Here is a 24,133-nt window from a genome sequence, read left to right on the forward strand (position 1 = left end):
CCAACGCTGAGCACAGTGCCTGGCAGGAGGTGTCTGTACAATAAAGAGGGATGGAGGGAGGGAATGAATGAATGAGGCGCAGTGTTATTGATTAGGCCGAGCCCCTCTGTTGCCACACTGCTCCATCCTGCCCAGCCGGAGCAAGAGGAAGTATTCCAGCATGGCCACCAACCAGATTATGCCTTCGGTGGTCACTTCTCCCTTCTGAGCCTCAGTTTACTCACCAGTAAAATGGGGATGGTAACAGTATCCACCTCACAGGATGACAGATGAAATAGTCATGGGGGCAAAGAACCCAGCACACGATGCTCAGAACACGAGTCTCCTTGGTGGGACACAGGTGAGAGGGGCGTGTGCACAGTCTCGGACCTCCAACAGGTAGGTCCTTGTCCCCCATGCAGGGACCCCTCTGCTGCAGGCCCAAAGCAGTGGTGGAAGGGAAGAGGCTGTCCTCATGGAGAGAACTGCTCTGGGAATTCTCTACTCTGGTTCAGGACTATCTTTGCTGTCGGATGGCCTCAGAGCCCCCTTGTCCTCAGGATCACAGGGAAAGGGCACACCGGACTGTCTGCATTTGCTGAACAAGCAAGCAAGCAGAGGCTCGGAGCCCCAGCTGCACGGGGCACCCTCACCTACCCCGGGCCTGGCTGATGCCCCTCGCAGAGGACTCTGGGGGCCAGGGGACTCTGGCTGTGCCTCAGGCTTGCTGGGGCGAGGGGTCCACGTCCTTGCCCACTCTGTGCCTTGTCAGCTTGCTCTGTTAGAAAGGGGTTTTCCATAAGTGACTCTTAATCTCACAAAACAAACTGAGGGTTGCTGGGGGGAGGGGGGTTGGGAGAAGGGGGGTGGGGTTATGGACATTGGGGAGGGTATGTGCTATGGTGAGTGCTGTGAAGTGTGTAAACCTGGCGATTCACATACCTGTACCCCGGGGGATAAAAATATATTATATAGTTTATAAAAAATAAAATTTTTTTTTAAAATTTAAAAATAAATAAATAAATAAAAGAAAGGGGTTTTCTGGGGCACCTGGGTGGCTCAGTGGGTTAAAGCCTCTGCCTTCGGCTCAGGTTGTGATCCCAGGGTGCTGGGATTGAGCCCTGCATCGGGCTCTCTGCTAAGGAGGGAGCCTGCTTCTCTTCCTCTCTCTGCCTGCCTCTCTGCCTACGTGTGATCTGTCAAATAAATAAATAAGAAGCTTTAAAAAAAAAAAAAAGAATGGGGTTTTCCTTTTTTTCATGTCCCTTTCCTAGAAACACCACCAGGGATAAATGGAGAAACACTGACATGAACCAGACTTGTGCCTGGTGGGTCTTAGCTGCCTCTCTGTGAGATGAGACTATTGGCCAAGGCTATTTCTGGGTGGAAGGGAAGGGGGGCACTGGCCCATGGGCCATCAGAAAAATGACTCTGTCCTCAAGGGGCTTGCAGTTGAGGCATCAGTGAGAATGCTTGAAGCATCTTCAGGACACATTTAAAGCCACAAGTTGCACAACCCGGTAGCTGAGTTTTCACAGACTCTTCCAAAGGCTGTACCGGTAAGCCCCTGCTGCCTGCTCCAGCCAGCCTGGACCCTTCCTTCTCAAACTAAACCCCTTTGCTTTAGGCTCTGCAGGGTGGGATTCCTCCTGCTTCCACCCACCACATCCAATCTCGAAGCCAGATCCAGAGTCAGGGTCAGATGGGCCAGCCAGCCCCAGGCCTCTGCACACACTCTGCACCCCGCCCCTGCCCACCCCACTGGACCTCTCTGCTAATGCCTACCCTACTCTTAGAATCCGGCGCTGGAAAGCCTCCTTATAGAGCTCCTCACTCATCAGAGCACCCCTGCAGGCTGGGCAGGTGGTCCAGTAAGAGCCCCCTTCACACCCCAAGATTACTTGCTCCCACCCCTTACCCCTGCCCTGGGCTAGTCTATCTGCTCTTCTGTCTACTTCACTGAACTGGAAGTGTCTTGAGGTCAGGGCTGGGCCTTGGGCCAGGACAGTGTCTGGACACAAAGTTGGAAAGATGCATAATGGGAGGAGGCTGGGCATGTGTTGGGGTTCAGGTACCCGGGAACTCACTATACTTTCCACTCAACTTTGCCGTGAACCTAAAAAGTAAAGTCCATTTGTTTTTTTGTGTGTTTTTCTTTTCAATTTTTAAATGAATGAAGAAACCCGATCAGCCTTTGATGACACAACATTGGCTTGCAGAGTCCTCAGACTGCTGCACTTGTGTGACCTGCCCCAGACAGACTGGTCCTCACTAAGGGAAGGACCACCCTTCCTGGGTCAGCCCTGCCAGCCTGCAATCCCACACAGGCGTGGGTGCTACCAAGCAGCGTGGTCGGTGCAGCCAGATGACCGGAGGCCAGCCCTGCCCATCCACCTGTGATGCAACATGCCCAGGGGTCTGCAAAGGCCATCTGACCTTTGCCCTGGGCTCTCCATGTCTGCTGCTGATCCACTCCTGGGAGACCAGCCATGTTGGTGGATATAGGAGGAACCAACCACAAGGCTCACAAACCCTCCCCCCATGCATGATCGGACCCACCCTCTGCCCCATGACCTAAGTATTCCTGCATCCCAGATGACCACAGTCTCTCTGGGAGTCCTAGAAGGACAGAGCTGGAGCCCGTAGCCCGGAGGGGCCAGTCCTGGCTCCAAGAGACACACAAGGAGTCCTCGGTGTTCCTGTTCACCAATGGTAGAAATGGGGCAACTCAGTGAAGGCTTTTTTCCCCCTCAGAAATTCCCTGCCTCAGCCACTGTTCCCCTGGAGGTCCAGGACCACCAGGGAATGCTACCGAAGCCTTTGGGGCCTCCACCCTGTCCCAGCCCCCCACCACACCCTCACTCACCTGCTGTTCCTCCAGCGGGTCTCGTCGTCTGGGTCCTCCAAGGGCTCTAGGCCTGAGAGGCAGCAAGGGCTTAGAGCCAACCCATGCTATCCCACTTCAAAGCTGTGGATCCCTGAGGAAGTCAAGCCTCAGTGTGTTCATCTGCCAACTGGGGCTAACATCTGCCAATTGGACCATCCCACCTTAGGGATGCCATGAGGGTTACAATAAAAATGGTGGCAGTCACTTCTGAGCAGTCCCTCCTCCTGCGGCTCTGCGTGGAAGGTGACCACGCGCCCTGGTTTACCCTGGTCAGCCCCTGTTGATGCCAGTGCTCCTGATGTGTTCATTGTCCCTTCTTACCCCCTCAGAAGAGCTCACTCTAGACGACAAAGTGAGCTCACCAGCACCTCTTCCCATTCCCAACACAGGCCCAGCGTGTGCACACAGCGCCCACTTGGCTCTCCCATCTGAGAGGACTTATCTCGGTTTGTAGTTCCCTCTGAGCCTCAGATTCTTGATTTTAATAGGAAAGCAATGCCTATCCTGAAGGATGGTGAGAAGGACAAAATAAGGAAGGCAAAGCACAGGCCAGGGGCTGGAGAGAAGCAGAAGTTCCCTCCAAGGGCCTTCTCTCCCCAGTTCCCGTCATGCCAATTTCCCAAGAGCAGAGCTCCAGAGCTTGACTTCTCCCCTGCCAAGAGAGAGATTTGTGGAAGTTACAGGTGACATATGAACTACCAAGCTGTGCTCTTTCCGAGAGCACAAGAAATGATCCTCACCCCCACCCCCAAGCTCCCCTGCAGGCTCTGGGGGGCACCCCAGCCTCTCCTTTCCGCGTGCATGCCTGAGCTGGCTGCTTCTGAGCCCTCACCCACAGGGAGTAAGGGCACCTTTGAACTCTCCCCACTTTTTCAGGAATCCAGAGGCCCGAAAGGGAGTTTGTTGGGCCTCCAATCCCTGGGGACCTGCTATCTGGGTCAGCAGGCAAAGGGTAACTGTGTAACTTCAATGGATAAAGCCACCACGAGACGAGCCGGTTGCACCAAGGGAATAACACGGTCTCAGATCATAGCTGGATTAGCAGCACATCCTCCAAAGGCCCCAAAGCCCCAGTCTCCAGTGCCTCCACACCCACCCACTCTTGACATTCCTTTGCTGTTAGACCACTGGCAGCTCTGGCCCGATCCTTGCCTTGCCCCAGGTAGTACCAAACCCGCCTTGACGATTGTGGAAGATTTGGTTCCACCAGGAAGCTTCTGGTGTAAACAACCTGTCAGTCACTGGGATCAGATTCCGGGCCTCTTTGTTCTGAGGCATCTGCGTGACATTTCAGATCTTTGTGCTGCCCCAGAAACCGCAATGTATGTCTGAAGGAAGATATGGGAGGAAAAAGGTAATGAGGCAGCTGCTAAATTGGAACTCAAAAAAACTAAAACAAAAAAACAGGTATCTGGTGGTAGTCGTGGTGTGTGGTAGACGGAGCGTTTCGAGGAACCCCGGCGCGGTACACGCTCACGAAGGGGGTAGCGCTGGTTCTGCGGCAACGGCCTCCACGGAGGTGGCTCCTGGGCAGAGAGAAACTGGCTGGGGGGACCCTCACCGTCCCATCTGTAAGGTGGGTTAGTCTAGCTAGCTCCATCACGAAGCTGGGGTGTCAGGACGGTGGAACAAGATCAGTCAATGTAACGGGACAGGGAACACGTAACCCACGTACGTAACCCAGATAGAATGAGGGCTCCAGGTGGTTCGGTCCTGCACAGTCCCACTCAGAATGCACACACGGGCCAAGGAATTTAAAAGGAACCGCAATCCTTATTTGGGTCTCTTGAAGAACTCTGACGTGTGTCCAACTCACCATCCTCAGCAACATTCCTCAAACACCTCCATCTTCTTGAACACTCCCCAGCAGCTCAAAGACTGTGACGCCAACTCGCAAACTGTACCCCAACTCCCAGGCTCTGCTGCCGCCCCCTCCACTCAGGCCTCTCTCCACTCTTCCCTACGGAGTTCATCGAGTCTCTGCTCTGGGCTTTAATTTCTCTCCCCCTTCGCCCAGTACCAGAATTTACCTCACAAAGGAGACACAACACGAAAAGCAAGACTCCCTGCCCCTCTCTTCCCATCTCCTCAGTTCTGTTGGCTCCGTCTGTTTTTCCTACTTCCACACCACAGAATGCCCAGGAACCATGAGGGCAGACTAAACAATCCTGAGGGAAAAAAAAAAACTGTGGTAAGCAAAGCAAAATTCTTTTTAGTGGGTGGCACGGGGGACTGGTAATAAATCTTGCGGCAACACACACACAGTTGTCATTAAGTGCCCCCCCCAACCCAGCCCCACACCCTCCAGCCACAGGACAGTGGTTCTTACGCTTTCTAATCCTGCTAGATTTTTGTCACATCGTCACTCACTTTTGCACCCCCTTCCTCCCCAGAACCACAGGTCTGGCCAAGGCCTTCAGCACAGCCTCGCTTCCCCTGCTTAGTGTCCGGCTTCCTCCCCAACTCCAGCATCTCAGTCCTCCAGTCTGTCCTGGGAACCACGAAGCTGACCTCTGTCACACTCCCCGTTCTCCTCGCTCCCCTTCTGAACCTCCCCAGGTCCTTAGCCCCGGAAGCCCAAGTTCCAATCCAGGTGTCCCACATCAAGCACAGGCAGCACGTCTCCAGCCTTCCTGTCCTCTTGTCCCTTCCCCCGTCCTCCAGGAAGCATGGGCGTGAGCTCTGCACCCTTCAACAGGCCCAGCCTTCCTACTTCTCAATTCTGAGCCATACACTGAGTCTCACGTTCAATTCTAACGGTAATTTGATTGTTTTAAGGCCTTGGGTCTTCTTCCCATAAGACCATAAGCTGCTTGAAACCAGGGGTCTCAGAGAATCCTAAGGAGCACCCAGGGTCCTCTCTATGAGCTCATGACAGGAAAAACAGACCCATTCCTACTCCAGAGGCCTTGATGGAAATCTCCAGAGGCCCCTGCCAAGCCTTTTGCATTAACTCTCTGCCAAGTCATTTTTAGGAACTTCTGGATGAAGGACAGAAGGAACCTTTCCTAAAATGTGTGGATTTACTGCCTCTGCGGTTGGTAATAGACTCTGCCTCACAACTTAAGATGCAGTTGGTCTCCCACCTCTCTCCACCATTTGCTGCCAAGCGCCAAACAATGGACTGACTGGTTTCTTGTTTATTTTTCCATAGGTGTTCGATGCACCTGCAAGCCAATGGGAACACAGCCTCCTTTCCGCCCCTCACTTGCTTTGCACACAAGCTAGCATGCAACAGACATTGTTCTGCGTCTCGCATTTTCTGTTTAGCAACGTGGTCTTGGACGGCATCCCATGGGGCACCTAGAGGGCTTCCTCACTTTCACCTTGTGGCTGCGTAGCGTCCCTGTGTAGGGGCAACTGTAACTGATGCAACTGGTCTCCAGCTGTGAGATAGCAAGGGTGTTCCGAGCCTTTTACCGGCTTGTACGATGCTGCAATAAATAGCCTTATTCAGACATAATGTCCTATATGCCAGCCTATCTGTGGGACTAATCCCTGGAAGTAGAATTGCTGGGTGAAAGAGCAAAGGACATACATGATTTTGATAGATATTTCCAGATTGTTCTCAAGCGAGGTTGTAGCAAACCTGCAGACCTGCTATTGAGGTAGCAGGTGCCCGTCCCCTCGCCCTCACCAATCTGACAGACAGAAACCTCCACGGGGGTGCAGTCTGCTTTGCATCACTCTCCCTGTGAATGTGGTGGAGTAGCTTTTCACATTTAAGAGCCTTGTCGGGGGTGTGCGTTTGTGTGTGTGCATGGACTTGATCTTTTTATCCTCTGCTCACTTTTCTTTTGTATTCTTGGTCTTTTGGGAATCAACATATAGCTCTTTATATCTTAGAGGAATTAGTCCTTTGTTATATGAGCTTCGAATAATCTCCCACTTATGTTTGTCTTTTGACCTTGCCTTTGGGTTACTGCTAGGTGGAACTGTTTGTTTTTCTGTAGGCAAATTTATCAGTCTTTGCTTTTATCGCTCCTAGGTTGTCTTTCTCAGAAAGGAGGACTGCCCCTCCCCCCACCACCACACACACACATCTTTTGTCAGTACAAGCTTGGAATGACATACCAGGCTTTGTGAGGAACAGGCCAACTCCTGCCCTCCAGGAGATCCCTGTTTACAAAGTAAACAGGCAATTGCAATTCCGTGTTATAATAAAGAAGAGGGGGCACCATAGGAACCTGGGCAAGCACCACTCGATCTAGCCTGAGCCAGCCAGGAAAGGCTTTCCAAAAGAGGTGGCACCCAGGTATATCTGAGGCATGAGTGTATCACCTGGAGTCAGCCAGATGAAGAACAGGGGTCAGCCAGGCCAAGTGGCAGCAGGTGCAAAGGTAAGAAGCAACAGGGCTCTGTAAAGGCAGCCCAGTCGGGAAGAGGATGGGGAGCCTTGCACGGTGGCATGTAACAGGGGTGGAGCTGGAAAGGTAGGCAGGGGCCAGTTCATGGAAGGCCAAGTTGAGTATGGCCCAGAAGTCAGGGCCTTACCCTGAGGCAGTGGGGAGAAATCACAGGATCACAGAAGAGCTAGATGCAGCCCAGTTTGGGGCCAGGCCCTGGCTTGGAGACTTGCGCCTCTCACCCCACAGTAGCCACAGCAGCCCAGAGAAGCTCCAGGCTGCCGAACGAGAGTGTGAGTTTCAGACCCAAATGTTCAGTTTTGTCAAACTTCCAGAATTCAATAAAATGAGAGAAACTAGGGCGCCTGGGTGGCTCAGTGGGTTAAGCCGCTGCCTTCGGCTCAGGTCATGATCTCAGAGTCCTGGGATCGAGTCCCGCATCGGGCTCTCTGCTCAGCAGAGAGCCTGCTTCCCTCTCTCGCTCTGCCTGCCTCTCCATCTACTTGTGATTTCTCTCTGTCAAATAAATAAATAAAATCTTAAAAAAAAAAAAATGAGAGAAACTAGCATCTTCTCTCAGAAATACTTCTAACTTCTACGCTGACCACTTTCAGAGCTCTGACTCTTGGTGGGGCGAGCTGTGCCCCTCATTTCTCTGCAGCTAGGACCAGGCGGGAGCAGCCTGATGTTGTTCTCTCAACTCCAGCGTCAGGGGCTCAGGGGACACCCGGGCTCTTCAGCCCCAGCTCCAGGCCATTCATCCAAACCCCAGTTCAAAATGTGCAACGGGGATACAGGATTGCTGTGACAGAGTGGCACACCCCAGGGATGGAGCCTCCAGCTGGCCCAAGTCCACAGGGGACATTTCTCCTTCCAGCCAACAACCTCCTCGGTCCCGCTCTGAGAAGCCAGAGCTGCCTGCAGACGTGCCATCTAGAGGCCTATCAGCCTCGCTGCTCCTACGGCCCTCAAGAACCAGCATCGTGTAGCAGGTCTGCTGGGCAGCTGTCTTCCCTAAAGTGCCCGGCACAAGGTTTTGCATACAATAAGCACTCAGTAAATCCGTAGCAGTTTGTTAAACCTGGAGAGCCTCACTACTCATTAATAGGTTGCTGAGGGAAAGAAAGGGCAATGTGGACACAAGGGATGCTGGGAACCACTGTAAGAACGACTTTTGGATTGTCTCTGGATTTCAGTTATCCAGGTCCTCCCCATCCCCCAACTTCAAGCCTGTCAAAGAGGCTGGTGTGCGCTTTGAAGTGGATTTTCTTTATTGCCTTCAGATTATTTTATCGCAAAGGGTCACTTGATTAAGTCAAGATAAAGGCTCGTGGAGGTCTGGAAGCCCTGGTCCCAGCCAGGAGGCTTACTGGTGCCCCTCAAAGGTTAATCTCTATCCTCAGGGGTCCAGGGGCATGCATGGAGTGCCCACACACCCTCCAGGCCCGGCAGGCAGGAAGCCAGCCCCAACCACAGCTCCAAATAGGCACACAAGCCTCTCCCCAATGCAGCAACCAGGCAGCCGTGAGGTCAGAGACAGGGTGGTGGGGTTTTCTAGGGCAGAACATGTTTCTCTCCGGAGTCTACTTCCCACACTCCTGTGTACCACGGGGTGGGGTTGAAGGGGAGGCACAAGACACCCAGGTCCCAGTCTCAGGTGCAACAAAGCTGATGAAGACATCAGGAAGTAAGGGCAGGTTCCAACCCTGCCGGCTGTGTGGCTGTCATTTGCATAAAGGCCCCGTCAGCTTAGGGCTGGGGATTTTACTTCTCCCAAAATGAGAGGATCTGTTTCAGTAAATGTTAAGCAAAGCTCACTGGTATGATATGTATTTGGCTTTAACTTCCCTTTAGTTGACATTTACTATGTAAGAGGCAGGGAGGTGGGGATCTTGTACACATAACCTCGTTTAATCTCTCAACTCCACTAGGGCAGGATAACCGAGATGTGGAAAGCCAGAGTCAGAAAGGCTGGGCCCTGAGCCACAGTCCCACTGCTAACACATGGCAGAGCTGGGATTTCAACTAGAGTCTTTCGGGCTTCTGAGCCCTCAACCACCCATATGAGCTTGGCAGGAAGACGCCAGTCAGTTGTCAGCCCTGACCCTTCCCCAGCCACACCAAGCAATGCCCCTGAGCTCCGAGACCAAGACAGAGGTAAAGGAAGGACACAGACTCCTCTAAAGGTCACTCTTTATTCCCCAGTTGGCAACCCCCTTGCCCCACCGATCTCACCGCATGGTTTATGGAGAATCTCAGTGTCTTGCCAATCACAGGCTGCCCTGACTGCACAGTGCCGGGGCAGCCCACCAAGGAGCTGAAGTGGCTCCCAGGCACCAGGGAGAACCACGGTTTCTCCGTCATCCCTCAGTCCCCCTCCCAGAGCACAGGGACATACAGTAGCCTGCTGTGCCAATCCCAGGGAAAGGTAAGGAGGGTCTTGGAAAGCAGGCATCTCTCAGCTGGAAAGAAGTTGGGGCCTGGGCCTTTGGTCTCATTGAACCTGAGGCCAGTCAGGCCCCCAGGGAGGCTCTGGAGCAGGACCAGGCCAGACCCCCCAGTAAACACAGGAGTCTTCACCATATTATGCCAATGTCCACCTTCTTCATAAACTTGGCCTGAAAACACGCTGAGTGCAGAGCGATACACATGACAGAAATCCTGGGTTCAACTCTGCTGAGAGCCACAATGCTGGAAGAGGACTTCTTTCACTTTGTCCACAATGGTGCCCACCTCGGCCATGGCCCCCAGACCTAGGGAGTAAGGTTCTGCTATGGCCTGCAGACTAAGGCAAGGGCCCAGCCCCAAGCCACCCTGCTCAATGCTCGCCTGAGCACTCCACCCAAAGCCCAATGACTGAAGGCCAGGACCATGTCTGCAGGAGCCAGACCCATCTAATCCCTTCTGAGGCACCCTCAGGTCAGGCCCCGGGAAGAGTCGCAGTAGCCGTCCGGAATTGCATACGGGCAGTGTGCCAGGGACACCAGGCACCTGACATCTCATTTAATCCTCCCAAGTCTGAGAGGAATCATGACTTCCATTTCCCAGACAAGAAAACGGAGCCCAGAGAACAATTCTGCCCAAGGTCACAACAGACTGCGATGCCGACCCAGATCTGACCCTGGAGCTGAGCCCTTCTGCGACCCAGGGCCGCAGGGAGGGCCTATGAGCCTGGCCAGGTGCGCACCTTGGTCTCCACACACCAACTTCTTGGCCACACAAGGTATCTCAACATAGCCGAAGGCCTTGAGCTGGCCCAGCTGCTGAGCAGTGATGGGATGCTCCCACATGACGGTGTTCATCGCCGGGCAGAAGAGCAGGGGTTTGCGGCAGTCCCAGGCTCGGATGACACAGGTCTGTGGAAAAGGGCCGGGGTGTGGCAGGCGGGTGCCTGCTGCTCTGCCTGCCACCCCTCCCCAGCACTCCCAATCCCACCCACCATCCTCTGGGTAACAGCCAGCCATGGGCCGGGGATGACTGGGTGAGACTCGTCCGTGTCCGCCAATCTCATGTCTCCTCAGCCTCTCCACCTCCCCATGGGTGCTGGCATGGGGCCTGATGCAGAAAAGGTCCTCCACCAACCCTCGCAGCAGCCCAGCCACCTCCACGCAGACCCCCACTCCTCTGCAGAATGCTCTCTCCGAGCCAAAGCACAAGGCTTCTCCACTGCGGAACACACCTCCCAGACAGAAGCCAGCCCAGGCAGCAGTTACCCCCAAAGCAAAGGCCCAGACTACTCACTGGTTGGGGCCCATCTACCCCAACACCAGCTCTACTTCGAGGCCGGACTAAAACTGGGCAGTGAGAACACCTGAACGTGACAAAAATCCTCTTCTACGCAGTACCCCACGCACCTCACCATGACCCTGTAAGGAAGCTGCTCTGGGTCCCGGACAGAAAAGCTGCACTCCCCAAGGTCCCATGGAGACAATCCAGGGCACAGAACTCTGCATGCCACCCCATGGGATCTGCCATTATCCCACACAGCCTCACTACCTCCCGAGTTCCGAGTTCCAGGCCATCTCACCAAGTCACACACCAGAGAAGCTGTGAGTGGGACCCGCCTGCTCAGTGGGTTGCCAAATCACAGACCTGGGTTCGAATCCCGACTGTGCTATCTACTCCCACTTCAAGCCATGAGAACTTGGAGGAGTAATTTAAGGTTGGGAGTCTTAGCCTTCTCTCTGCAAATGCCCCCCTCATTGCGTGGTTGTGAGGACAGAGGCTGGAAATGCTTAAAGCTCTTCATGCAGGGCCTGGCATCAAGGACAGGCTCCCAAGACAGTAGCTCCTATTACTACTATAAGCACAGGCTCCCTGGGCCAGGGGCTGCCTGGGGGAGAAATAAGCCCTGGGGCCCCCCAGGAGGGTGCTCCCCTATGCCCTGACTGCTCTGGTACCCCCTCCCCAGCTGTGGGCCCCTTGGGGAGACAATGGTCAGCACACCCCTTCCCTGAAGTGCAGCCCATGTAGGAAGGGGTGGGGGGAGTTCAGAAAACAATGCCATGAGCAGGACCGAGCCGATGCCTGCCCCTCTCAGTGCCCTGGCCCTCTCCTAGGGACAGGAAGGAAGTGGGATGGCCTGCAGCCTCAGGACTGGCTGCTTGTGCAGTCCCAGATACCAGCGTCTGTTTCCCACCAAGTCGTCTCAATGTGGCAACCAGGCTGAGTGGACAGTTTCAGTCCCACTTCCTTTTGGCCCTGTGCCACCTGCCGCATCTATAAAACGAACTTACCTAGAGGAGCCCGTCTGCGTGTGGAGTGTGGTCAGGGCTGGCTTGGGGTTTCTAAGCGTCGTCAAAGCAAAGCACACCAACAACCAGAGGACAAACCCAATACCTCCACGCCTCTCTAGCTCTTCCCACCTCACCTCGCAACTCAGCCCTTCCCGGACAAACCACAGCTCGTCTGAACCTCTGGCAGCAGGAGGGATGAGAGGAGGCAACAGTTCCCATGGTCACTTCTGTTTGGTCAGTGTTCTGCTCAATCTGTACCTCAAGCTCTGCCCCTGGGAAGCTGCCTGGGAGGAGAGAAGGCCTAGATCCCGATTGAGACAAGTGCCCAGCTAGACTGGTGACCCAGGAAAGTCACTCCTCTTTCTGGTTCTGCTTGGCTTTTTTTTTTTTTTTTTTAGTAATTTCCACACCCAGTGTGGGGCTCAAACTCATGACTCTGAGATCAAGAGCTGCACACTCTACCAGCTGAGCCAGCCAGGAAGCCCTCTGCTTGGCTATTTAGCACAAAGAAGGGGCCAGGGCCCGAGTAGGCCAGAGGGCTGGCTAGAGAGACACCTCACCCACGCCAAGGGCCCAGAGGCCTGGCGCACAGGTTCACACCTAGCACGCTGCTCTACCGGTACCCTGGGTTCTAGACACTGGAAAGGGAATCTGATGGAAGGGGACAGCAGGGTCATGTTTTCAGGGATAAAAGGACAAAACATCTTTGATTGAGGACAGAGCCATAGAGCAAGGATGACAGTTTAAACTCTATGAGAGGAGCGCCTGGGTGGCTCAGTCGGTTAAGCGTCTGCCTTCAGCTCAGGTCATGATTCTATGGTCCCGAGATCGAGCTCCACACTGGGCTCCTGTTCAGGGAGGAGTCTGCTTCTCCCTCACTCTCTGCCCCTCCTCACTCCTGTTCTCTCTCACCCACTCTCTCTCAAATACATAGAATTTTTTAAAAATAAAATAAAATAAACCATGGGATTTGTAATTCCTTGAAATATGTATGCCTTCAAGTGAAACCTTTTGAGGCAAATGGCCTGGGGACTGGTCCTAGGAACATATAACACTGCTCAGCCAACTCAGGAAGAGGGAGCCCTGAAGATTTCATGGAGCAGGGGGCAGCTTTGAAGGAAAAAGGGAAGCAAAGCTTTGCAGGGGAAGAAAAGAGCCCTCCGAGAGCCAGTCCAGCCTGGGGCACACCTCCTAGAGGTCAGTGTACTTCCATCATATCAGCCGCTGCTGACCGGCCGGTGGGAAGCCTGCAGACCTGCTGAGATGGTGCAGGGCACACACCACTCAGGCCTCCAAAGATGGAAGTGGCCAGGAGCCTCCCTGCTCCAACTGCCTAGTCAGCCATGCACCAGCCCCACTGGGAAGCCTTTTGAATAATACTGACCCCAGACTCGCCCTTCTCTGTACTCCCCTACCCCTGCTCCTGGCTGCAGAATCCGTGTGTCACTCTTTTTCTGGTCACCCTGGGCTCTTATTCAAATGACGCTTCAATCACTAGCAGATTCTTCGAGAAGTGCCTTACGTACTCATCAATTAGCATTCAAGGAGACTAACCTCCTATCAGACCCCCAACATTTTGACCCAGCTTCACTATTCACTTCTTTATTCTACTGAACTCTGAAAATCTCCTTGCTCTTTGCCAAAGCAGAGTGACTGATGACCTCCTACATACAGTAAATATTTACTGAACACTTATTATATGCCCAGCCGTGTCCACTGTCAAAGCACCACCTGGGGTCACTAAAGACTGTACCACACACACCAAAGCATACTCCCTTCTCACCTGCATGTGTAACCAAAAGCCTTCTCCTTCCAAACTGGGAGCCCCGTGTCCTGTGTGTCCCCAATCACAGGGCCTGGTTCATGTTAGGGAACCGCTCAATGAATGAGGGAAGCGGGGTAATAATGGAGAGGAGGCAGGAGAGAGATCACACACCTAGTTCTTCCCAGGAGGATCATATAAACAGGCCTTTTAGGACAACGGCTTCCTGGAGGTCCCTCAGACCGATGACAATCCCCACTTTGTGCAGCTGGACTTCTGTTCCTCTCCACCACCAGCCATCAGCTGGCTCCTCTCATCCAGCCTTTCTTCTCCTTCCCCTCTAAGCTTTCCCTAACACACAGGAAAACCACATTTCTGCCTTGTGGCCAATGCTACAGGAGAGATAAGTGTGTACAAGAGATCCATGAGGAAGTAAACACTCTTATCAGATTCCCCATGTGGATATCCAGATCCTGGGGAGAAGACAGGGCCAAGTGGGACAGGCAGCAGGGCTGGGCATGGAGAATAATGGAAGAGCACATCGAGGACAGCACATGAATGAGGGACAAAGGGAGAAGAGCTGAGCACCAAGGGGCGGGTGAGAGGTAGACCCCCTCAGAGAGCACACACAAGCTGAGGCCATCCGTCTGCCCACTAGCTGGAACACGCTGACACCAGGTGGAGGGGAGAGAGTCCAGGGGACAGTGTCCCGGGCAAATCAGCCCACCATAAAAAGAATTCCATGGCAAGAACCCCATACAAAGGCAGTCTACAGCTCAGCAAACCAGCAGTGAGGCCCAGGGAGGGAGGAAGGCAGAGTCACTCACAAGCAAGTTGTCACATATGCCACTGGCCACTTTCCCCAGGGTGTTGGCATCAAGAGGAGCCACCAGCATGAGGTCGGCCCACCTCCGCAGGTCAATGTGGAGAACAGGGTCGGATCGGCACTTCCACATCTGGCAGAGGGAAGGAAATGGGGGAGAGAGGGAGAAAGCTTGGCGGGGGTGAGGGGCAATGAGGCCAGGTAGAAACTTGAATGGGAAACCAAGGGAGACCACCTGGGCAAGGCCTGCCCAAGTCTACTGCTGTTCCCTCTCACAGCTATGCTGGGGAGCACTGGCTGTGGAGCCAACAGCCTGAGAGAAACCAGGCCCAAGGAAACAAACGCCCCTTGTCTCTCCAAGCTATTCCCTTTATGGTTTGGTTTTCAAGAGAACTGACATCTGGCAGGGAACTCCTGGCCTGTCTGCTTGAGGCGGATGCTTGGGTTGTCCAAGCCAGGGGAAGGGCTCTGGGGCGGCGAGAATGGAGGGGGCGGGGTGGAGAAGACAGGCCAGCCAGAAATGTTCTAGGCTGAGAATGTTTAAAAATGCCTGGCAGGGCACCCCTGTGAGGCCCACACTCGATGTCTGGTGAGCCGGCAGTGCCTGACCCTCTGCGGGAGAGCAGAGGCAAAACCCTGCGGCCGCGGGAAGCAAGGCACTCTCGACAGCCCTGACACTGGGAGCCACGTGGACAGGGGTGGTGGGAACAGAGCTCCTCTGTGGTTTCATTAGCCCAGATAAGTACAAGGACATTCAACCTGAGGCCCAGGGCCAGGGCTGAACTCAGCCTGGGGTGGGAGGAGACGTCGGGCCTCCCGCAGGCCAGAAGCTAGACAGATGTTTTCCTCATTGCCTCTGCCCAGAGGGCCCTGACCACTGACGTAAGCCTGGTCCGTCTGCTCTGGCCTCTGGGACCACAGGCTGTGGGGAGGGCACTCCTGCCCTGTTGGTAGAGAGAACTCGGCCCTGGGGCCCCCATGCACTGACCTCCCATTCATCAGCGTCGCTGTAGAGAGGGACAGGAATGTCCTGGGGGCTGTAGAAATGTCTGGCTCTCTCAGTTGTGACCACTGCTACTTCCAGCTGTCACCGAGAGAAAAATGGAGGCGGGGAGGGAAAGGGAAAGGAAACTGTTACCAAAGCCACGGGCCTGGAGGCCACACGGGGCCAGGCCAGGCAAGTGCTGTGGAAAAGACTTCTCCCTCCTCGGCAGTGAGCCCCATGTTTGCATAGCTACTTCCGATGTCACCCAAAGGTCAGCCCCCACCAGATGTGGCCGTTTCACTTCCCTATCTGAGGGGCTGCTGAGGAATGAGTCACCAACTGCCCAGTGCCTATAAAGCGGCAGGCTCCTGCCACTCAGCTCTAGGGGCAGAGGCAGACAGGAAGGAATGCAGGGCAAAGAGGGGCCACCCCCAAAAAGGCTTACAGGTCCTGAGCTCTAACCCACACGGCAACCCTGCCCTCTGCAGGCCAAGGCACTGGGCGCTGGGGCTTGGCACACAGTCTCTGCCGCATGCCCCAGCAAGAACACAAGGCAGAGTCCCTTCTCGGACTTCTAGGAACAAGGCCTCGTGGGCTCTACTTGCAGACAGACTCAAGGAAAACTAAACCCGTCCACCCTACACTCGTGGGGCAAGAATGACGTTTACTTTCACACTCCTCGGTCACAAGTAATTCATAATGCAAACAGGGGAATGGTTAAGGCGCCTGGCAGACTAGACGGCCGTGAAAAACGGCGCACCATAGTGCGGACAGCACTAACCAGTTGCCATTATTTGTAAAGTGCTGTGTTCATCTAACACGCTGGCAGAGAAAAGAGCTCCGAGGAAGTGGCTGGGAGGGGAAGGGCACAGAAAATCACATCTCTAGGGGACATTTATCCAGGAGATGGAAGAGTCAAGGATGACAAGGACAGACTCATCAGCTGGCTGGAACAGGAATCCTGTGTGGCACGTAGGCCAGATCCAGCCTGCAGACATGCTTCGTGGCCTGCATGAGGTTATAAACATTTTTGAGCCAATATATACAGATCGGGAGATTTCACAAAGAAAATCCAATTTCCTGGCTTCTCTTGAAAAACTAAAACTCTGACACCCTGGAGCCCACACTCCTCCTTGATAATGGCAGTGTTGCGTCATGGCTACCTCTTGGGATGGGGCATGCCCATGCCAACTCCTAGTAGCCCCATCCCTCCCTATGGTCTCATGGAGGCCCCCCTCCTCATCTGTGTCCTGCCTGTCCTGCAACAATGAATGACAGCGTTCCACACAGCCCGTAGAGCGAAGCTGGGGCTCAGAAGCAGATGTCTCGAAGCAGCAAAATGTGGTACTTCAGAAGGTCTGCTATTCCTAGCTCCACTGGAGAGCTCTCAGACAGGTCCCCTCTCCCTCACTCTCCCTTAGAATCTACCATCCACAGAACTTGCACAAAACCTCAGTGACCTTTTTAAAGGTCATTTAAACCAAACCCCCACTGAGCACTGGAGGCCCCTCCAGGACAGCTCTGAACAAGATGGCGGATGAAGAGGGCTGCCTTCTCTCCACAGAACCCAGGCCTGGAGAGATGACACAGGATCAGCAAAGGCAGGGAAAGCAGAGGGAGGCAAGGTAGTCCTGAGACTCTCAAGACACAAAACAGTGACAAGGTAAGATGGGAATGGTAAGTTAGAGGTAACCAGAAGAACAGGTAACTCTCAAACCAGCAAAAAACTCAAGTTACATAATAAAGGATTGGGAAAGGGAAAAAGGAGCAGAGAGAACACGTGACAAGTATGTGAGATGGTATTAAGACAGCAGAAGCTAAGTCCTAACATAACAGTTATGCCAGTAATATATAATGAGTTAAATTCCCTACTGCCATTTGATTCAGACTCTCATACTGAATTTTTTAAAACCCTCAATCATATCAAAACATGTCTAAAAAGACACATTTAAAACAAAAGGATATACTGGGGCACCTGGCTGGTCAGTCAGTGGAGCATGTGACTCTTGATCTTGGGGGTTATGAGTTCAAGCCCCACGTTGGGTGTAGAGATTACTTAAAAATAAAACATGAAGAAAAAATGGTGGGGCGCCTGGGTGGCTCAGTCATTAAGTGCCTGCCTTCAGCTCTGGTCATGATCCCAGGGTTCTGGGATCCACCCCTGCATTGGGCTCCCTGCTCAGCGAGAAGCCTGCTTTTCCCTCTCCCACCCCCCTCTCCCCCTCTTGTGTTCCCTCTCTCACTGTGTCTGTCAAATAAATACATAAAACCTTTAAAAAGAAAGACAAGAAATGGAATGGAATCTCCCATTCCATCCTGTCTGAGACAGGAGCCATCTCTTCTGCCTCCCTACTGACATTTGATCAGGATCAGGGGACCAGAGAATCATGTCCCTGTTACCCGCTGAGTGTCTCTGTCTGTGGAGCCTGGGCCCACAGCACCTCTTCCGGAGGCCACACCCTCCTGCTGACATATGGGGGGGGGGTGGTCTACAATCAGCAAGCTCGACAGAGTTCCTCACCACATTGCTAAGCCGCAAACCCCAGCCTGTACCTACATAGATACTCTTCTGGTCCCAACTGCAGTCTGTCACACTTCCCTGGTAAATTCCACCTTGAGACGTAGCCCACAGAGAGTTCATAACATCTCAGTCCCGCTCTTAGCCAGCACCACCATCAGGAGCCCTCCATCCCTACCCCGAGACATGAACCAAATCATGAACAGAACAAAGACCAGAGCAGAGCTCTTCCCTAAGGTCCGTGGGGGTGGGGGTGAGAGGTGGGAAGGAATCAAGAACAAACCCTCCCAAAATGGGATCTTTCAGGGCTTAACATGCTGACATCACCATCAGATGGTCCAGATCCTAAGACTCTATAAGGGCCTCACCTCAACCCCGAACTTTTTTTTTTTTTTTTAAGATTTTTATCTATTTGTCAGAGAAAAAGACAGCGAGAGAAGGAACACAAGCAGGAGGGAGAAGGAGAAGCAGGCTTCCCACTGAGCAGAAAGCCCAACTTGGGGCTCAATCCTAGGACCCTGGGATCATGACCTAAGCCGAAGGCAGATGCTTAACCAGTTGAGTCCCCCAGGCACGCCCCAGAAGTACTTTGATGTCCAAAAAAAAACAAAAACAAAAAAACAAAACAAAAACCCTGAAATTGTTAGGCCTTGTTCTCAATGAGCCTGATCAAGCCCCAGTGACTACCAGTTTCTAAGAGCTTTTCTAAGTGTTCGCAGACCCTGTATATGGTAATTTGCCTTTTTGATAAATGGAGATATATCTTCTCTAGCTCCCAGGCCCTCTGCTGTTTCCCACCCATCCTGCAGGCCACCAACCAAACAGAAATTTGCCCAGGAGATGAGCCGCCCAACTTGGGTTCAAGTCCCTTCTATCACCATTTGTCCTGCTTTTTCAAGCTCAAAAGACGGAAACAAAAATGGGACATAACCCTTGTTCCTTTCCCAAATGTATGTAATAGCCCTTGGTCATCCTGAGTCTCAGGGCAAGCTTCTGCTCACTCTGGGTGGCCTCTGGGCCACCTCCATTTTTAGCTACATGTCCTCCTTTCCATTTAACTGTTTTCCAATCTCCTTCAACAGAAAGCTTCCCAGATAGACACATCGGTCTCTGGACACCGCTATCTTTTGTCTCTAAGAGCTTCTCAACTACCCTAAACAAGAATATCTCAGTTCAGGGGCACCTGGGTGGTTTAGTAGGTTAAACGTCTGCCTTTGACTCAGGTCATGATCCTGCAGTCCCAGGATCGAGCCCCGAATCGGGCTCCCTGCTCAGTGGAAAGTCTGCTTCTCCCTCTGACTCACCCTCCCTCAAGCTCTGTCTCTCTCTCTCTCAAATAAATAAATATATAATCTTAAAAAAATAAAAAAAAAGAATATCCCAGTTCAGGGGTGCCTGGGTGCCTGGTTAAGCATCTGCTTCGGCTCCAGTCACGACCCCAGGGTCCTGGAATCGAGTTCCACATCAGGCTTCCTGCTCAGGAGGGAGCCTGCTTCTCCCTCTCCCTGCTACTTCCCCTGCTTGTGCATGCTCTATCAAATAAATAAAATCTTAAAAAAAATATTCCAGTTCGTCCTCTATTCTGAAATCTTGAAAGCTACTTCCTGAAGATCTAGTTCCCCTGCTTTCCCTAATTCCAAACTGCCTGTCAGTTCTCCAAAGGACTATGCCTAGGGCTAGTGAGAAATATTCCCAGTTTGGTAATGGCCCTCCTCCCTCTCACCTCTGCCTGCATCCCCCTCATGGCCTGAGCCTCCCCCAGCCCCTAGAGAGTTCAAACCACAGATCTAGGTGAGCCTCCCACCTGGGGCCCCTGCTTGAACTCTTCCCTCTGAGCTTTTCCCCTCAGACTCTAAGTCCATCCTTCTCTGGCTACCTTCCCAGGTTACACAGTCATTGTCAGGGAGCTTCCTGGGGCCAATGTCTTTACCTCAAGAGTAATGTGAAGAGTATGTGATGAGCCAATCCTTCCTGATGCCCGTCCCCTGACCCCACTGAAGCAGCTACCTCTTCTTGGCAGTGACTTGACCCTCGTGCTGTCCAGCAGGCCCAAGCCCGTTTTTCTGGTTTTAGAGGGATGTCACTTGATCTAATTCATCAGCCCTATGGGCTTTGTTCTTTCATTTTCATTCACTCTGCCAAATGTCCTGGGAGCCAAGGACTAGGCCCTGGGTTTGCACACACTTTAAAAAAAAAAAAAAAAGGAGTGCTCGCTTTGGCAGCACATATACTTAAAAAGGGGGAAAAAAAAAAAAGGACATGTTGTGTTACCTTCTGAAATACTAAATAATTCAGACTACTTATTCATTTAACCTGACCCTTCCCCTAGCAAATGCCAAGGGGCTCTGTCAGGGCAGGAACCCGCTTTGGCTTTCTTATACCCATCACGGGTCCTGATAGAAACAGGACTGGGATTAAAACAAGCTCCCACACACTGGAGAGTTCTGAAAGGCAGCTCTGTGCTTGGTCCCCTGGTGAGAACCCTGCCAAGAGTTTTTAATACCTAATATTTATTTATTTATTTATTAAATATTTATTTATTTATTTGAGAGAGAGAAAGTGAGACAGAGCATGAGCGAGGAGAAGGTCAGAGAGAGAAGCAGACTCCCCGCAGAGCTGAGAGCCCGATGAGGGACTCGATCCCGGGACTCCAGGATCATGACCTGAGCCGAAGGCAGTCGTCCAACCAACTGAGCCACCCAGGCATCCCTAATATCTAATATTTAAAACCTGAACTTCGGGGCACCTGGGTGGCTCAGTGGGTTAAGCCTCTACCTTCGGCTCAGGTCATGATCCCAGGGGCCTGGGATCGAGTCCCACATAGGGCTCTCTGCTCAGCAGGGAGCCTGCTTCTCCTCATCTCTCTCTCTGTCTGTCTCTCTGCCTATTTGTGATCTCTCTCTCTGTCAAATAAATAAATAAAATCTTTAAAAATAAATAAATAAATAAAACCTGAACTTCTTTGTGTAACACGACCAAGGCTTGGCCAGACCTTATCATATAAGCTGTCCGCATTTGGCCTGGCATTTATAACGTTCCTTCCAGAAACCAGTTGGCAAGTCTCATTTCCTTTTCTCTGCTGAAGGTACATTAGCAATCCCATCTGCGGTTCCTGGAGAATCAAGGAGGGAGAAATGGAAACAGATTTGGGAGTGATACCTCTGTATCTACTGTCAGGCCTAGTCTGGCCCAGGCTGCTTCTGGGGCAGACAACCAAAGGAACAACCAAAGGGACTATGAAAGCACTTTCATAGCCATCAGATGAGACAAAGCCCATGACCTGAACTTCCCCCTCCCACCCTATCTCTGGCCCCTAACTACTATCACCAGGACCCAGTAGCACCCCTGTCCAAGTAGGACAACCAAAAACGTTCCTGAACATAGTCCAATGTCCCCTGGGACACAGAGCTGCCCGAGGTGAGAACCAGCTCTCTACAGGACTATCCACCAGAACTCTGCAGTGACAGAAACATGTCACATCTGTGCCGCTCAGTACAGCAGCCACTTGCCACATGTGGCTACTGAACACCTGAGGTGTGGCTAATATGACTGAGGGACTGAAGTTCTGGTTTAATTTAATCTTAATAATTTAAATTTAAATGTGGCTAATGACTACTATATTAGATAGCACAGTTCTAGCATATATAGGGAAAGGAGAGACACAGCTGGAACCTCCATCTGAGTGGCCCAAAAAGAGCAGGTGTTTCTAGTACGGCAGGAGATGACAGCATCACGGGGGCTTCGGAGGATTCCAAAGAGGAAGCACCCGCCGTGCTTTGCACTGCCACAGGGCAAGGAACCTGGAGCTCAGGTGACTCAGGCCTCTGGGCTAGCATACACAGCAGAGGCCTCTAACACTAAGCTGACCAGTGTGGACAGTGGCTGTGCCCAGAGCCTGGGAACCAGCCCAGACGCTGGCACGAACCTGAGCTTGGGGGTGGTGGGTATACTCTAGGAAAAAGGACTCTTGGTGCCCAGAGGAGTCAGCACATAGGGTGGGGAGCTGTGGAGTAGGAGGCCTCATTAAAAAATTCCTGAGGGGTTCTGGTTGACTGAGTGGGTGTCCCAACTCATAATGTTCCAGCTCATAATGTTTTTTAAATTTTTATTTCTTGGGCGCCTGGGTGGCTCAGTGGGTTAAAGCCTCTGCCTTCGGCTCAGGTCGTGATCCCAGGGTCCTGGGATCAAGCCCCACATCAGGCTCTCTGCTCAGCAGGGAGCCTGCTTCCTCTGTCTCTGCCTGCCTCTCTGCCTACTTGTGATCTCTGTCTGTCAAATAAGTAAATTTAAAAATCTTTAAAAAAAATTTTTTTTGATATTTCTTTGAGAGAGACAGCACAAGGGGGCCACAGAGGGGAGTGGCAGAGGGAAGGGGAGAAGCAGACATCCTGCTGAGCAGGGAGCCCCCACGGACAGGACTCGATCCCAGGACCCTGAGACCATGACCTTTGCTGAAGGCAGATGCTTAACTGACTAAGCCATCCAGGTGCCCGATGTCTTGACTTGTCAAACATTTACTGAGCCTACACACAGCTGGTAAGATACGAACGCTCCCCTCAGCAAGGACTCAGTCTGACAAGTAGGTGCGGTATTTATGACCTTGACCGTGAAGCAAGGTGAACCAGGTAAGAGTCCACAGTGTCCTGGAAATTCTCATCCTCACAGCCATGATGAGCTTGAGCACAGAATGCCTATGCTCCAGATCCCAGCTCCTCAAGTTCACTTGCTGACAGGAGTCAAGAAACCTGGCCCCAACCACCAGTTCTGCCAGCTCACTGGCTCGGGGAGGGAGGGTGGCAGGTCTTGGGCAAATCCCTCTTCCTCTTTGGCCCTGGTTTCCTCGTCTGAGCCATGAGACATTTAAACCACAAGGCCTTCAAGGGGCCCATCCAGCTCACTATGCCATCCCAGCCCTCTTGCCCTTTCCCACCAGGCGCTGTGAGGAAAACCATTCTCCATCAGCCTCCCAGTGGGCCTCCTGGGGGAGCTAGTGTTCTGGTCTCAACAGTCCTTCCTGCCATTCAAGCAGGACTGAGCTGCCAATCCCTCTGTGCCCTTCCCCACCTAGAGAAAATTCTCAAGAATGGAACTCAAAAGGCAGAATACAGAGTTCACTCCCTGGAGGGGCTGATCAGGGACCGAAGGAGCTGGCCAAACCAGCAGAAACCTAAGTAAATGCCTCAGAGCGGCACTGCTGAACAGACCAGTTTCCACAACAGGACCACAGGGCAGGCAGGTAGCCCCTGCCCAGAAAGAGAGGAAAACCTCAAACCAGGCCTTGTTTCTCCTACTTCCTTTTCTCAGTGAGCATTAAAAAAAAGAAAAGAAAAAAAAAAGCATAAAGTTACAAAGAATGTTCTATAATTTTCCCACCAAGAGTCCCACTGACTTTAAAAATAAATATACACAGAGGTTAAAAAACGAAGATTGAACAGAATGATACAAAATCCAAGTCTCCCTTCCCACCCTCCTTTCCCACGCAAAGGTGACAACCTCCAGAGGAAAATGTGTAGGCAGTAACTCAGATATGTGAACATATAAAAGGAACCATTCAATATGCCAGCGGTCAGCATACATTTTCTCTAAAGGACCAGATACTATTTTCAGCTTTGACACAACTACTCGATTCTGTAGGAGTGAGACCGCAATCCTAGGCAATACTTAGATAAACATGGGGCTGTGTTCCAGCAAAAACGTTATGGACACTGAAATTTGAATTTCACATAATTTTATGTGTCTCCAAATACTGTTTTTAATTTTCAACCACTTAAAAATGTAAAAAGCATTCTTAGCTCACAGACCATACAAAAGCACAAAAGCAGGTAACAAGACCAAAGTTGGCCTCTTGGCCCCGGTTTGCCAACTCCTGTCCCAGGCCCATTTCATCTCTATCTTGAGGACTGTATCGCATGAACACCAAGATCCAGGCCTTCTGAATCGCTGCCTTAATCCTTCACAAGGCTGGACCGAAACTGTACCAGAGTGCTCTTTATCCTTGGACATTTTATTTCCAGTTTTGGTTTTGTTTTGAAATGCTAAGCAATGCTATCATGAACATCCCCATACACACGGTGAATCTCTGTGCCCTACAGGAGTC

General features: G+C 52.3%; 1 protein-coding gene across 10 annotated transcripts in view; it reads right to left on the reverse strand.

Annotated features, from left to right (window-relative positions):
* Nucleotides 1-9,388: 9,388 nt before the first annotated feature.
* PPCDC (phosphopantothenoylcysteine decarboxylase) overlaps nt 9,389-24,133 on the reverse strand; it is a 28,682-nt gene continuing 13,937 nt past the window's right edge. For 8 of the 10 annotated variants that reach the window (XM_045070826.1, XM_045070823.1, XM_045070824.1 and 5 more), the window contains 4 exons: nt 15,522-15,617; nt 14,538-14,666; nt 10,400-10,568; nt 9,389-9,965 (listed from right to left, as the gene is read on the reverse strand). In XM_045070826.1, coding sequence (XP_044926761.1) covers nt 9,880-9,965; nt 10,400-10,568; nt 14,538-14,666; nt 15,522-15,617 — 480 coding nt within the window. In that variant the 3' untranslated portion in view covers nt 9,389-9,879. The remainder of the gene's footprint in view (nt 9,966-10,399; nt 10,569-14,537; nt 14,667-15,521; nt 15,618-24,133) is intronic. The other 2 variants (XM_045070827.1, XM_013059392.2) reach the window with 2 other exon arrangements.

Source organism: Mustela putorius, unplaced genomic scaffold, assembly GCF_011764305.1.
Source record: "Mustela putorius furo isolate JIRA1106 unplaced genomic scaffold, ASM1176430v1.1 tig00003972_pilon_pilon_pilon, whole genome shotgun sequence".
In the NCBI taxonomy this organism is placed as follows: domain Eukaryota; kingdom Metazoa; phylum Chordata; class Mammalia; order Carnivora; family Mustelidae; genus Mustela; species Mustela putorius.